At 54.3% G+C, this 15,279-nt stretch overlaps 1 protein-coding gene across 1 annotated transcript in view; it reads left to right on the top strand.

The window, feature by feature from the left end:
- SLCO2A1 (solute carrier organic anion transporter family member 2A1) overlaps window positions 1–15,279 on the top strand; it is a gene marked incomplete at its 5' end in the record, with an annotated part of 75,864 nt that overhangs the window by 43,492 nt on the left and 17,093 nt on the right. The window contains 2 exons of the mRNA XM_079704772.1: window positions 14,027–14,254; window positions 15,034–15,132. Coding sequence (XP_079560898.1) covers window positions 14,027–14,254; window positions 15,034–15,132 — 327 coding nt within the window. The remainder of the gene's footprint in view (window positions 1–14,026; window positions 14,255–15,033; window positions 15,133–15,279) is intronic.

Genomic DNA, 15,279 nt, shown 5'->3' with positions numbered 1-15,279 from the left:
AGGAAAGAATGGGACTGTGAGAGGGACCACAGCTAGCCTGCCAGCCTGCAGGGAGGAATCGCCGTCCAGGAGCGTGAGCTTCGTTGTTTTTTTGTCTGTGTAAATTCTATTTGCAGCAATAGGACACAGTCTCCTTTACGCTGGCTGGGATCAGAGCAGCAGCTGCAAGTGCTCAGGGCTGGGCTACCTTCAGGGCATCTTCCCAGTGCCAGGGGGTTGGGATAAGGAGGACTTTGGCCCAGGATCCTATGGGAACTTCAGTTTTAAATTATGCAGGGCCATCAGGCACACACAAATTTCATTAAACGTGCCACCCCGAATCATGTCATGAATCTGGACAGTCCGGGGTCTGAAGCTGGGCTTTGAAACCCCCTAACAGCACGGCCTTGGGCCACTTCCTCCGCAGCTGAGTCTCAGTTCCTACCTGTATAAAATGGACCCTCCCTCACAGGGCTGCGAGGGCCGAAGGATGCATGCTCTGAATTTAGCCAAGGGGCTGGCACATGCAGTAACCTTTAAGCGCCGGCTTTTATAACAAGCGGTGCTGGGAACAGTACATGTAATATGCTGGGTAACTAGTGTCCCAAAGGAGGAAGCGCCTGCTTCCTCTGGAGAGTCTGACAGCTCACAGCCAATGCGCTGGGCGTCCTGCGGGCATTTGAAGGCAGCTTCTCCCTGGTCCTTACCGTACAGCTGTCCTCTGCCCTAGCCGGAGCAGGGCCCCTCCCTTGGTATAGTCCTTGCTGCGTCTTTACACGTGAGGCATAGGATTTCTCTTGGTTGAAGCTTAGGCTGCTGCGCTGCTCTATTCCCAGACCCTTAAGTTGGAGCCACCTGGTATGCTGGGTAGAGAGAGCATAGACATTCAAATCCCAGCTCAGCCATTTAGGTACTAAGTCTGCTTAGGCAAGCTGCTGTTCATCTTTCTGAACCTCAGTTTCTTCATCTGTAAAATGGGAACAATAATACCTCCACTTTCAGTGTGTTCTGAGGGCAAAATGAAAACTACATAGTATAGGTAAAGTTCTTCGCCCGTGTTAGCTGTTCAGCACATTTCTCTTTGCCTGCCCTTGATGTGGTATTTGAAATCTCTTCCTCATGAGCAATGACCCCCAGACCTATTATCATGTGCTGACTGCTGACTCTTTCCCCTTGGAGCAAAGCTACTCCAGAAATGAACATGGGAAATGAAAAGTAACTCTGTATTTCAGGGAAAAAAATGAAAGAGGAGCTGAATATTGTGGGAATCACAGAGACCTTTAACAACTCATGGCTAATTTTAAAAAGGCCATGCAGACATTTATGAATGTTTAGATTTTCTAAATGTCAGTGGGGTCCGGAAATACGCCTGGCGCCTTTAGAGAAAAGCCTAGCCACCAAGCCAAAGCCTCTAAGACCACTTCTGGAAGGCTCAGAGAGGTTTGGATAGGTGGGAAACAGGCCAACGCGAGACCAGTTCTCCCGGGAGACAAGAGAAGGGTCTTTGGAAACAAGTGTCTGGTAAGAGTAGGTGTAACCTGTGAGAGGTCCTGAGCCAAGTCTAGAGGGAAGTCAGCCCCACCCAGACAATGGATGCACACAGGAGGGGCTTCCTGTGGGAGGAGCGGGGGTGGGGGGAGTCTGTTGTATTTTTGGAGCAGCCGAAAAAAGAAAGGGGAGAGTGGCTTTCTAGTCCTCCGCTCATGAAGCTGCCAGTGCCTCACGCACGCTCGTTCATCAGAGGCGTCCCTGGGCAGGAGGGTGGTGGGCAGGCCTGGGGACGGGAGCCTCGGGCTCCTGAGGGACCGCGCCCCTTCCTCGGCGGAGGACACGCCGGCCTGGAGCAGAACCCCAGTGCCACGCAGGGGGGAGCCGCTCAGGGCCCCTGAGCTCAGGGCAGTTCGGGGGGAGCACCCGGCCGTGGTGCCAGAGGGACCCGCTCGGAACCGTGGGGGAGGGGCGTGTGTCTGCGGGGTAAGCGTGAGTGCGTGTGAGGGAGGCGGTCCTCTGTGAGCAGGTGGCCGGCAGTGGAGGGGGGGTGGAAGGTGTGGGGTCTGCGTGGGTGTGGAGGTGGAGGCGGGGACGGACGAGGGGGCAGCAGGGCCGCTGTTAGGGTGCAGGTGCCTAGGGAGGCGGGGGGAGCATGCGTGCTGGGGGCGGAGAGTGGGTGGACGGTGGGGCGGGAGGTGCACAGCCCGGCCAGCTGGATCTGGTTAACCTGAAAAGCGGGGGAAGCAGCAGTGGGAGGCGAGTCACACAACACACGGGTGTTATCAAGTCAACTGAGAGGGAAACCGCCCTGAACGGATGAGCACAGCTAAGCTAACGAGACCTGACGTGGAACACATTTTCAACGCACAGTATAGGAAAGAAGAGAAACGCGTGCGGAGACATGACAGAGGACACCAGGCTGCCGTGTTGCGTGTCAGGGGAAGGCCGGGGAAGGAGCTGGGGCCGCGGAGAACAGGCATCTCCAAGGCACGGCCCCAGCGGCTGACCTGAGAGCCTTTGCCTCTGTCAGGCTCTCTTAACGTGTGTTTTGTGGCAGAGTCACGACCCACCCTGGCTGGCCTGGAAGCGGGATCCCTTGTTCTGGGTCTCCAGCCCTGGCCCCAGGAGAGACCTCCCCCTCCCCTGGAGGCTTGTTCCTCACTGGCTCAGGGGCGAGGCTGGGGGCTGCAGGCCTGCTCCATGTCTGGTGAGGAGGGGAGGGACGCCTAGGGGCCAGGCTGCGTCCTGCGTCTTGCATCCTGCTGCTCTGGGGAGAGTGGCGTCCCGGGGACCCCTGGTGGACTGTGTGTCTTGGGCCCACCCAAGGCAGCGGGGAGGGTCTCCTGGGGAGAGTCAGCAGCCAGGGTGGAAAAGGAAGGCTGGTTACTATTCCAGTGGCTATGGTTGCCCCAGGAAAACTGTCAGGGAGTCGGGGATAGCCCCACAGAAGCAGGGTGCCAGCCCCTGGCCCCTGGGGCACTGTGGTTTGAAGAAACCATTGATGCCTCCTGCCTGAGGCCTTGGGCCCCCAAGGACCCCCAGAGGACACAGGGAGCAGCTTCTGCTGTTCTGACCACACTCGAGGCTACTGTGCCCAGACACCTCCTGTGGCCCAAAGGCTTGACTAGGGAACCAGCAGGCACATTCGGGCAGCTAGCGACCCACACCACGAGGCAGGAAACCAGCAGAAGCAGTTTCTTTCTCTCAGGAACAAAAGGGCTTTTGAGGATTCAGAGCTTGGATTGGCCACCGTCAGGGGATGTGAGGCTCAGAGATCTAAAGAGGGAAACGGCAAAGAGAAGTCAGGTATTTGGAGGCGGGGAGGTCATGGAAGTGGAGCCCCGTGGTGGGATTCGTGCCCTCGTAGAAGAGGTCAGAGAGCTGTCTGGCTCTTTTTCAGCCCCGTGAGGGTGCAGCGGGAAGTCAGCAGTCTGGCTCTCACCAGAACCCCACCAGGCTGGCACCCCGATTTTGGACTTCCTCTGTGTGTAAGCCTCCCAGGCTATGATTCTTTGGTACAGCAGCCACAGCTGACTCCAGAAGATTCAGTCCCTTTGGCTGGAGCCCCTCCCTGTAGCCTGGGATCTCATTTTGAATTTTCAGCCTTTGGACTGTCTTATTTGCCATTGCCAGCGGCTTCACACCTTTCATGTCGTTCACAAATCTGTCAGCTGTTCTCAGCTGTCCCCAGGTCCGGGACAGTGGTGCTGCATGGTGTGTCCCAGGTCACACTGGCCCATCCGCGCCTGCACTGGGCACGCCTTGAGCAGTTCTCCCTCGAGGACTCAGCCACGTGTCCACCTCTGGTCTGGATATCTGTCAGGATATCATGACAGGCTTTGTCCAAAGGCTTCCTCCACTCAAGTAACACCGTGTTATGGCTTCCTGCCAGTCTGGGAGCCCCATTAACAAAGGAAATGAGCTTGGTTTGGCATGACTGGCTCTTGATGAACTCATGTTGGCTCAGCTAATCCCTTTTTTTTTTTCCCCCTTCAAATTGCTCCTCATCAGCCTGTTAATAAATCTGTGAACAATAAGTTCTGCTTCACTCCCAACTGGGGGGTGCAAATTAAGCACACATTCTGTTTGAACACTAAAATTAAATGGCTCTGAGCGGCCATCCTGTTGCCTCGGGTGTGTCTTGCTTCCCTCCTATCCACTAAGAAACAGTGTTGATGATGAGCTGAGCTGGGTGATGCCTCTTTCCGAGGCCTGGTGGCGGTTCCTCAGGGGCGGGTGCATGTGCGGGGCGGGGGGTAGGGTGGTGCCAGGAGCGTGGTGCCCAGCCTGTCACACAGTGCACAGTGGACCTGCCCTCTCATGCCCAGCTCACTGGTCACATGGCCTCCTCAATACAAGTAGGCATTTCCCCACGGCCCCTCTGGTGCCAGGGTGGCGGTGCGGAAGGGGCGTCCAGCCTCAGTCTCAGTCTCGGAAACTCAGTCTTGAGTGCAGAGCAGGGGAACCCTCTTCTTCCACTCACCTAAGCTCACTCTTTTCCTGCATGGATGTGAATCCTTGCAAGCAACGCACTTGCCCTCAACCCCTCTATTACATGCATCCATTGCTAGTGACCAGCGCTGACCTTACTTGTCTCTAAGTTTCTGGATCCGTCCCCAAGTCCTTAGAAACCTGGGCCCTAACGCCTGTCTCCAGGGTTCTGCCATCTCCTTCATCTGTTTAAATTTCTCCATTTCTGGCCTATTTGGATGAATATGGATCTTACTGTGTGATCACTATATCGCAGGTTATGACATTGTTATTCATTTTCATCTGAATAAGAATGTTACAAGGTAGGTATGATTATCCGTATCTGTTTTGGAAATGAAGAGACTAAGATCCTGAGAGTTCCCTGACCAGTGAGCCGCAGAACCAAGATTTGAACCCGGTCTGTCTGACTCCAAAATATGAATTCCTTGCGCTGCTCCACCAGCTGTCAACCCCCAGCTAGTGCAGAAGAATAGGTTCTCCTAGTTTCCCAAGATAAAAGTCAGAATGCGTGTGCCCATAGAAATCATTGTCTAAGTGGAAGCTTAGTCTAGTTGGAAGAGAACACATGTTATCACAGGGGCATGATGGACTGACAAGGCTTTGTGAACTCCATGGGGACCCAATCACTTCTGATATGCAAACAAGTCACTTTATAAATGACTTTGAGATCTCAATCATGAGTAAGTTCGGGACAGCCTGTTCCAGGCCTGCCGGTGGGCGTGGCCAGAGTTTCGGGAAGAACTGTTGAGTGGCCGAATTTAGGAGGATGAGGAAATAGGTCTTTCAGGGTGGAACATTCTGAACGAGGTTCCAGGAGTTTGCTGATAGCTCGAGGCTTGACATTTTGGCCACGCTTCCAGAAAACTCTCCGGAAACACCGCTGCCTTTCTCTATTGTTCTCTCATGGGCTGCTGCTGAGGTTTGGGTCTTGCTAACCTCCTCCTCATTTGGCCCTACTCACCCGCAAACGGTGCCCCTTCCGAGCAGGGAGGTCATGGGTGGCTCTCAAGGTGCTGCCCTCTTGTTTCCTGGCACAATTCTCTCTTTCCTCTACCAGACGAGAAGGATTACTCACTCGCCACAGCCTTCCTATGTTGCTCAACCCTTCTAGGGTCCTCTCTTGGCCCCAGCGCTGGATCTTTGTGCAGAGACCTCTTCTTTTCTTTTTGTTTTTGTTTGTTTGTTTGTTTGTTTTCCGGTACGCGGGCCTCTCACTGTTGTGGTCTCTCCCGTTGCGGAGCACAGGCTCCGGACGCGCAGGCTCAGCGGCCATGGCTCACGGGCCCAGCCGCTCCGCGGCATGTGGGATCCTCCCAGACCGGGGCACGAACCCGTGTCCCCTGCATCGGCAGGCGGACTCTCAACCACTGCGCCACCAGGGAAGCCCCGGCAGGCGGATTCTTAACCACTGCGCCACCAGGGAAGCCCCAGAGACCTCTTATGAGACCCTTGACAGCCCGCTGGCCTCAGCCCGGCCGCACCTGGAACGTGCGTCCTTGCACAGTGGGGAGGCCAGGCCCTAGTCTGCCCAGCTCCACCGTCCCCGCGGGTCCCAGTCCAGGGAGGTAACCCTTCCTGCCACTGCGTCTCCACGTCCCAAGCCCACGGAGGGGTTCAGAAATTAGAGCTGAAATTCTGCGTATGTAAATTGTGGGATGAGTCAGAGGGTTGACTGGCGTGCCTCTGGGCTGGTGGGGGCGGTGCTGGAGGAGGGGAGAGGTCCCCAATTGTTTCTAGTTAGCCCTGTGAGAACTGGCACGGCTAGACCTCTGGTGTCTTGTGGGAAGAAGAATGTGCTCTGATAAACTTGAGCCTTCCAGAAGTGGGCCTCAGGGAAGATGAGAAACAGACTGACAGCCCGTTCGAACATACCCCCTCCCTCCCTTACCCAGGCCCCTCAAGGCGGAGGCGGGTGGCCCCCGAGTCTGTGGTGGCTGGAAGAAGCAGGCGTTTCTCTGACCACATCACAGGGTCTGATGGTGGGCAGGTGGGAGGAGGAGGGCGGTGAGCTTCTCGGAGTCCAAGGAGAGGACTGGGTGCGGGGCCGTTGCTGGAACGGCTGAGGACCGGGGAGAGGGTGCTGCTCCCTGTTCTTCACGTGGCCCGAGCTCTTCTGCTGCAGGGAGGACAGGGGTGGGGTGGGCTGCAGAAAGCTGAGCCCCACAGTTCTGCCAATGGGTCCTGATACAGGTCTTTTCACTCCATCACTGTCTTTTTTTTTCCGGTATGCGGGCCTCTCACTGTTGTGGCCTCTCCCGTTGCGGAGCACAGGCTCCGGACGCGCAGGCTCAGCGGCCATGGCTCACGGGCCCAGCCGCTCCGCGGCATGTGGGATCTTCCCGGACCGGGGCACGAACCCGTGTCCCCTGCATCGGCAGGCGGACTCTCAACCACTGCGCCACCAGGGAAGCCCTGTCTTCTTCTTTTTAAGAGAAGAGCCTAAAGTTCTAAACTCTAGAAGACTCTGTCCTCACCAGAGTGAGCTGGGCAGGGCCATCCCCGCAGGGAGGCCCAGATGTCAGTTCCTGGAAAGCTCAGACCTTGTCTCTGTCAAACACCTTCGCCACAACACAACACGTCAGGGAGCAGCGGGTCCTCCCCACCGCCACACCCCGCCTCCAGGACGCAGAGCAAGCTGCTGCTTCCCAGGTGGAGGAACTGATCTTTCCCTTTCGCCTGTGTCACAGCCTGGTCTGGGGTGGATTTGGCCCCATTTAGGGCAGGCATAAGGAAAAGAGAGTTTGTTGGGAGATCTTGAATCAATTTGGAACGTAGAATAGCCCAAGAGGATCTCAGTAGACTTGGATTTAATTTGGGGCCAATTGATTATCTTTTAAAGTACACATTTAAAAAATTTTATTTATTTTAATTAATTTATTTTTGGCCGCGTTGGGTCTTCGTTGCTGCACGTGGGCTTTCTCTAGTTGTGGCGAGTGGGGAGCTAGTCTTCGTTGTGGCGCACGGGCTTCTCACTACGGTGACTTCTCTTGTTGGGGAGCAAGGGCTCTAGGCGTGCAGGCTTCAGCAGTTGTGGCATGAGGGCTCAGTAGTTTTGGCTCGCGGGCTCTAGAGCACAGGCTCAGTAGTTGTGGCACGTGGGCTTACTAGTTGTGGCTCGCGGGCTCTAGAGCACAGGCTCAGCAGTTTTGGCACATGGGCTTAGTTGCTCTGCAGCACATGGGATCTTCCCGGACCAGGGCTCGAACCCGTGTCCCCAGCATTAAACACTGCGCCACCAGGGAAGTCCCCAAATACACATTTTTAATAAAGGCAGTTAGTTTCTGACATGTAATCTGACATTCTACAAGTTAAGGATAACAGTTAAAAGATCCCCAGAGAATTTTGCCTCCTGGACACTTCATTAGGTGAAATTTCATGAGGATTTTTGTGGCATTGGGGCACCGTGAAACATGCCATGTAAAGACTTAATAAGCCAGTCAACATTTTTACAATCTTTGATGACCGCTAAAAGGCACACGAAAAATAATTTTGCCAGCAACAATGTTCTAGTAAATGTGACTTTAGTAAAATAATAAGAATCAGCAACATCAAGAACTAGAACTCTGAAAAGAAATACTTATTCTCTGGTCCTTTGTTTCTGAGGCTTCTGCTTCCCTACAGCAGCCTGGCCTTGTGTATCTGACACACCCGCTGTGGGCTGAGCATCCCCGTGCTCGCAGCCGTGGAGTGGACCAGCAGTCCCTGCCTGCCTCTCATGCAACACACAGCCTCACCTATTTTACCACCGAAGTAGCTCTTGTCTGGGTCAGTTCCGCCCTTTACACACGGGCCTTGAAAACTGGTTAATCCCTCCAGGATGTTAGTTGTACTGCCCCCCTCCTGATCGTCACCCTCTGGGTTCTCCTTAGGATGTAATCCAGGCCCCTTCGCGGGACGCGGCAGCCCTCCGGGAGCAGCTGGGCCTCGCCCTGGTGGTGTTTGCATACTGACCCCCCGAAACCTCTGAGCTCTCCCCTCCTCACCACGGCTCTTCTGTCTCTTGCTGATTCTTCTCAGCTCAGAGGCTATTGTCTCTGGGCATCCTTCCCAAACCCTCTCCCCAGCAGCACTTGGTTTGGTGCCTCCCCACGTGCTCTCTGGTACGCTGTGGATACCAGGCTGTATTTTTTATTGTGGTAAAATATATATAACATAAAATTTGCCATTTAAACATGTCCAGTTCTGGGCATTAAGTACTTTCACACTGTTGTACAGCCATTGTCACCATCCATCTCCAGAGCTTTTTCATCTTTCCCAGTGGAAACTGGGCCCCTTAAACATGAACTCCCTCTTCCCCCTTCCCCCAGCCCCTGCCTGGCAACCACCATTCTGCTTTCTGTCTCTATGAATTTTTCTATTCCAGGTTCCTCATATAAATGGAATCGTGCAATGGTTGTACTTTTGTGTCTGACTTGTTTCAGTTAGCAAGTTCAAGGTTCATTCATTTTGTATGTAGCATGTGTATTAAGCCTTCCTTTTTAAGGTGCAATAATATTCCATTGCATGTATATATCACATTATGTTTATCCATTCATCTGATGGACATTTGGGTTGTTTCCACCTTTTGGCTATTGTGAATAATCTGGCTATGAACACCAGTGTACAGATATCTGTTCAAGTCCCAGCTTTGAATTCTTTTGGGTAAATACCCAGGAGTGTACATGCTGGATAATATGGTAGTTCTATGTTTAACTTTTTGGGAAGAGCTTCCATACTGTTTTCCACAGTGGCTGCACTATTTTACATTCTTACCAGCAATGCACAAGGGTTCTAATTTCTCTACATCTTATCCAACACTTGTTTTCTGTTTTTTGAAGGGTATGAAATGGTATCTCACTGTGGTTTTGATTTGACCAATATTTTGGCAACGTTGCGGTTGCTTCTTTGATGATGTGTGTAGCACAGCAGACAGAAGGCTTTGGAAGGTGTGTCCAGGTGTCTTTTCAGGTCTTAGCATCCCAGCTTTTCCCTGTGAGGCAGGCATTGTCCATGGGAGCTGACGGGCCTGGGTGTGGTCCTTCAGTGGCTGCCCTGGGAGCAGGGGCCAATTCTTTGCACCTCTTTCCCAGTGTGGTCGTTTGCCTTTGGGTGATCTTTACTCCACCCTTGCACTTAAGGGAGACCTGACCCTGCCACCCCATAGCCAACAAGACAACATGTGACAGGGAGCTGCTGTCACACCTAGACAGAGACAGACAGCTCAACCAAACACATTTGCAAGTGACAGTAGCCCACGGTTTTAGGGAACTCCAAACTTTGCTCATTTCTGCCAACAAAATCTACTCGAAATTTGTTTGAATCTTCTGAAAACAAATGCCCATTTGAGAACTTGCCCATTTGAGGAGCTTTTTCATTTACGAGCCCTTTAGATGTGTGTCACCTCAGTCAAAGTTGGCAGAGGGAGGTGAGCAGGGTGTGCGGCCAGCCGTTTGAGTGACCGCACAGCTGCACCTGGCCAGTTGGTAGCACGGGTCAGAGGGTGGCCAGGGCCAGGCAGCCGGCTCCACCCTCATTCCTGAACCTGCCCATATGGACTTGAGAAGGGTAGTGGGGTCTTTTTCTAAAGACTAGCACAGCCCACAGCGTGTAAACACTCACCCGCTGGGGTGTCCGTGTGGCTGCCGTACTGAGGGCACGGAGTGAGCTGTGAGCCTGGCCCTCCGGCTACCGCCCACCCTCTGCAGTGCATGGCCCCTTCCCCAGAATCCTCTGAGGTCTCTCAAAGTCAAGGTCACTGACGTGAGGAGTCAGATCCAGGACTAGAACCCAGGTCCCAGGCTCCCAGCCCAGCCGCTCCAACATCTATGGGCCTTGCCAGCCCACAGCCACATGGGCCTCCCCCTGGGGATGGGCATGAGTCTGCCAGCACCACAGCCCCGTCTCTGAGTGTTGGACACGGGGCAGTGTTGGTGGGAGGGTTCCTGAGTGTGGTGAGGAGTGGCTCTTTCTCAGAAGGAACATTTCACAGCTTTGTGCTTCCAGACTAAAGTGACGATCCTGAGAATCAGGCCCTTGCAGCCTCACTGAGGCACACCAGCCTTCCTACAAAGGGGCAGGCACAGCCATCAGCCATGCTGACTGACCAGCGGGTCCAACTTTTCATGCCTGCTCCCCTTTCTGGAACCATAGCCTTCTAGCCCTTTAATGACCCATAGGGACTCTCCCTATCCAGCCACCTTATGGTCTCTGCCTAAAGGGAAACTGAGGCTCAGAGAGGTTCAGAAACTTGCTCAAGATCACACAGCTACCTAGGGCTAAAACCAATTTTTCTTTCTTTAAAAAAATGCCTTTATTGAGATATGATTGACATGTAAAAAGCTGTACATAGTAATGTATAAAACTTAATGAATTTGAGGATGAATATACCCATGAAACTGTCACCACCATCAAAGCCACAGACATATCCATCATGTTCCAAAGTTTCCTTCTGCCCCTTTATTATTGTGTGTGTGTGTGTGTGTGTGTGTGTGTTAAGAACACTTAAGTTCTACCCTCTTAGTAAATTTTGAGTATACAGTGCAGTATTGTTATCTATAGGCGCTATGCTGTCTAGTAGATCTCCAGAACTTATCTGACATAACTGAAACCTTATACCCTTGACCATCACCTCCCCATTTCCCCCTCCCCCAAGCCCCTGGCGATCACCATTCTACTCTCTGCTTCTTTGTGTTTGACTGTTTTAGATTCCACATATAAGTGAGATCATACAGTATTTGTCTTTCTGTGTCTGGCTTATTTCACCAAAGCCAGTTTCTTGACTCTTTATACCATGTGTTTGTTTCGTCTCTTTGTCTCGGATTTCAGCAAAACTCCCAGCAGCCAGCCCCTTTCCAGGATACCTCTACCTGGGAGGAAGTTCCCAGCCACTTACAGAGGTCAGAGGGCTCCTGTGTTTGAATGTAACTAGGGATGGGCAGAGGAATCTCCCCAGGCCTGGCTCCTGCATCCCTGCAAAATGTGTGTTGTGTCTTTTCAAAGCTGCCATTTCAGACTTGATTTCATTAAGGACTTGGAGTCAGGCACACATGGGTTCAAATACCAGCTCTGCCCCAGAGCCGCCACTTACGTGGGCCAATAACCCCTGTGAGTAGGACAAAATGTACGTCACAGCCTTGGCAGTGTCTGCCTGTGCAGTAAATAGAAGCTTAAAAATTCTGGCGCTGGAACTTGGATCTCTACAGTAAAGCATGTAAGTCAGAGAAAGGCCCAATACACAAGCAAGGAGAGGCGTCAGGGAAGGTGGGGTGGGCAGAGAAGCTCAGCCCTAGTGTGATGGGCCTGCCCTTTGCAGGCCTAGGGCAATGGCTGTGGAACAAAGAAATAAGAAGTGGGAGAGACATTGTTACATTTTGGCTATATATTTTTATGAAAAAAATATTTTTAATTTAAAACCTTTCACTGTTGCTTTATTTCAAAAGTATCTTGTGTTCATTACAGAAAAATTAGAAAGTACACTGAGGCAAGCATACACACACACAAAGATCACCACAATCCCATCACCCTGAGAGAACCATGGTCTCCCAGAGTTTTTCTCTGAATATTCCATTAGGCCGCATACTTTTTTTTTTTTTTTTTTTTGCGGTACGCGGGGCTCTCACTGGTGTGGCCTCTCCCATTGCAGAGCACAGGCTCCGGACGCGCAGGCTCAGCAGCCATGGCTCACGGGCCCAGCCGCTCCGTGACGTGGGACCTTCCCGGACCGGGGCACGAACCCGTGTCCCCTGCATCGGCAGGCGGACTCTCAACCACTGCGCCACCAGGGAAGCCCAGGCCGCATACATTTTATAAACTAGAGATCATGTTCTTCTCCAAACTACTAGGTTTTTTTTGTTTGTTTTGCTTTTTGTTTTTTTTTGCGGTACACGGGCCTCTCACTGTTGTGGCCTCCCCTGTTGCGGAGCACAGGCTCCGGACGCGCAGGCTCAGCAGCCATGACTCACGGGCCCAGCTGCTCCGCGGCATGTGGGATCTTCCCGGACCGGGGCACGAACCTGTGTGCCCTGCATCAGCAGGCGGACTCTCAACCACTGCGCCACCAGGGAAGCCCTACTAGTTATTTTTTGACTCTACAAGATGTTACAGCTGTCTTTGCATGTCAGTAAGGCTACCTCCCCACTCTAATTCTAAGAGGCGCCTCCTATTTACCCATGTGGTTAGACCACTCTCTATCCAAACCCTGCATTGAAAGGTGGGACAGCGTGTGTGGAGTGGGAGGGGGAAGGTCCAGAGGAACGCTCCCGAACGTCTGGGGCTGGCCGCTGGCCTGGGTGCACACAGCTCCCCTGCACACGGCTGGTGTCAGGTCTGGATGACCTTGACCAGGCAGGCGTCTTGGCCCCATTTGCCAAGGGCCCCCCTGATCGATGGGGGAGCCCCCTAGGCCAGTGGTTTTTAAACATGTCCTACACAGGCACTAGTATAGAGGACAGGAGATGCTGGGGCCAGGCTGGACAAGCATGTGTGTCTGCGGGAGGTGAGGGGACGAAGAGGAGGGCAGACCCCTCCCCAGCCCCACCGTCCAGGGTAGCCCTGAGCTCAGCAGCACTGGGCAGAGTCCACTGTGATGGACAGATCCCGTCCACGGCCCTCATTTGTCCTCTCTGTGGGACTCTGAGGCCCACCCAGCTCAGAGCTCTGCCACCTCTGGGAGGACCACAAATGAGAGTGAAACAGAGCCCCAAGGAGCAGGATCAGTGACGTGAGCAGTTTCCATTGGCTTCTACAAGGCTGGAAAAGAAGGTATCTCATGGAAAGGAGCCCTCAGGAGCCCTCAAGCCCTCGGAGAGCTGACAGTGCTCTTTGTTTAGTGTGGGCCAAATTGGAAACGGTGGCATGGGAGGGGCAGTCCAGCCTGGCCAGGTCCCCAAAGCCATAGGCACTGGTGCCCACAGGCCACACTGCGGCCTCTGGGGCCCTCACAGAAGGTGCAGCCTAGCCCCTGTGGGTGCAGCCTCGCCCCCCATCTGTAACAGGAGGGTTTAAACCAGAGAGTCTCAAAGTCCCTTCAGCTTCCCAGGTGCTTGATCCTTGGGAGCTGCCAGGTTGGGTAAGCACGTTCAACGCCTTTGACAACAGGGCTCTCTAGCGTGACCCAACGCCGGGGTCATCCAGGAGTGAGCGCTCTGGGAGTCATGACCCCTGGCGAGCATCCCAGGCTGGGGGTGACACCATCTTCTGTGGGACAGAATGACCTCTGTCCTGCTGAAGTGAACCACACCTTGGGGGCCCGAGCCTGAGGCTGCGCACAGGGGCACTGAAGGCCGACACGCCTGGGTGTTGATCTTGGCTCCCTCTTCCCCAGGGAGGAAGGTACTGATTCCTCCATACCCAGCCCCCCACCTGTACCCAGAGAGGAGAAGGAATGGATCCCCAGGAGACGAGGACGGCTCTCACACCCGACAAGGGCTGCACCGCCTCAGGGCAGGGAGCCCACCCTCTCCCCTCCTCTCACGTTTGTTTCTAGAGCCGCTCCCAGAAGGCCTGGGAGAAAGTCCGGGTCTGGAGGCCAGCTGATGCGGCCAGGACTCCAGGGTGGGGGTGACCGGCGCCCGCTGTCTCATTGCAGGGAACAGCAGCCACCTCCAGACTGAGCTCTGTCAGAAACACTGGCAGGGCCTGCCCCCCAGCAAGTGCCACAGCAGCACCCAGGACTCCCGGAAGGAGACCAGCAGCATGTGGGGTCTGATGGTGGTGGCCCAGCTGCTGGCAGGCATCGGCACGGTACCCATCCAGCCGTTCGGGATCTCCTACGTGGACGACTTCTCGGAGCCCAACAACTCGCCCCTGTACATCTGTGAGTCGGGCTTGAAGAGGGCTGCGGGATGGGGGCGGGCCCTGACGTGGCCCAGCCAATGCGTGCAGAGGTCTGGGGATCTGACACACCTGGTTTGAGTCCCAGCCCAGGCCCCAGCTCCTCACCAGCAGGATGGGGCCCACAGTCCCTGTGCACTGGGGACGTGGGAGTACCTGAGGTGACGTACGTGAGCCCTTGGTCCCAGGGCAGGCACCGGGCAGCTCCTCGACCAGCAGTAGCTACTGTGTCTGTCGCGTCTGGGCACAGGCTGGGCACACATGTTCTCTGGGCCATCCACTTAGGGAGAAGTTTGGCCTCAAAGAAGCATATGCAAAGCAGATAGCACATGACCATCTGACTGACCAAATCCTTCCCTTAGCACAAGCCACACTGAGCATCCTCAGGGCCCACGGCCCAGATCAGACAGACCACACCCACAGGCTCTGTGGCCCACAAGCTCCCCCAGGGCTGCCACTGCCACATTGCACCTGCAAGGAGATTTGCCCACCAACATGCACCTGGGCCAGCATCTGTAAATGCCGAGGAGGCCACTTCTCTCCCGGCAAGTGGATCTCTCTGGCATCTGGCTGGAGGAGAAACAGCTTTGGTTCCACACATCTCAGGATCTTGAGTGGCTCCAGCCGTGCCTATAGTGAATGCCACAGGTGTGGACCTGTCAGGGCCAGGGGACAGATGGGGTGATGTCTCAGGAACCCCTCAGCAAGGGAAAGAGCCCAGGGCTGCCACCCTCTCAGTCTCCTTTCCTCTCCCCTTTCCAGCCATCTTATTTGCCATCTCTGTATTCGGACCGGCTTTCGGGTACCTGCTGGGCTCGGTCATGCTGCAGATCTTTGTGGACTACGGCAGAGTGGACACAGGTGAGTGTGTGCCAGGACCACAACCCCCAGCCAGTCAGGACAAGGATGAAGCTTGAACTTTCAATGCTCACAGCCCCCTCGCCGCCCACTCCCTCCCTCCCTCCTGTAGTCAGCGGACAGCGTGGGCCTCCTCTCTCCAAGGCCCGG

The sequence above is a fragment of the Hyperoodon ampullatus genome (genome assembly GCF_949752795.1).
Source record: "Hyperoodon ampullatus genome assembly, chromosome: 5".
Classification (NCBI taxonomy): Eukaryota; Metazoa; Chordata; class Mammalia; order Artiodactyla; family Ziphiidae; genus Hyperoodon; species Hyperoodon ampullatus.
The sequence above is the reverse complement of the archived record's forward strand: the minus strand, read 5'-3'. Positions and strand labels throughout refer to the sequence as shown.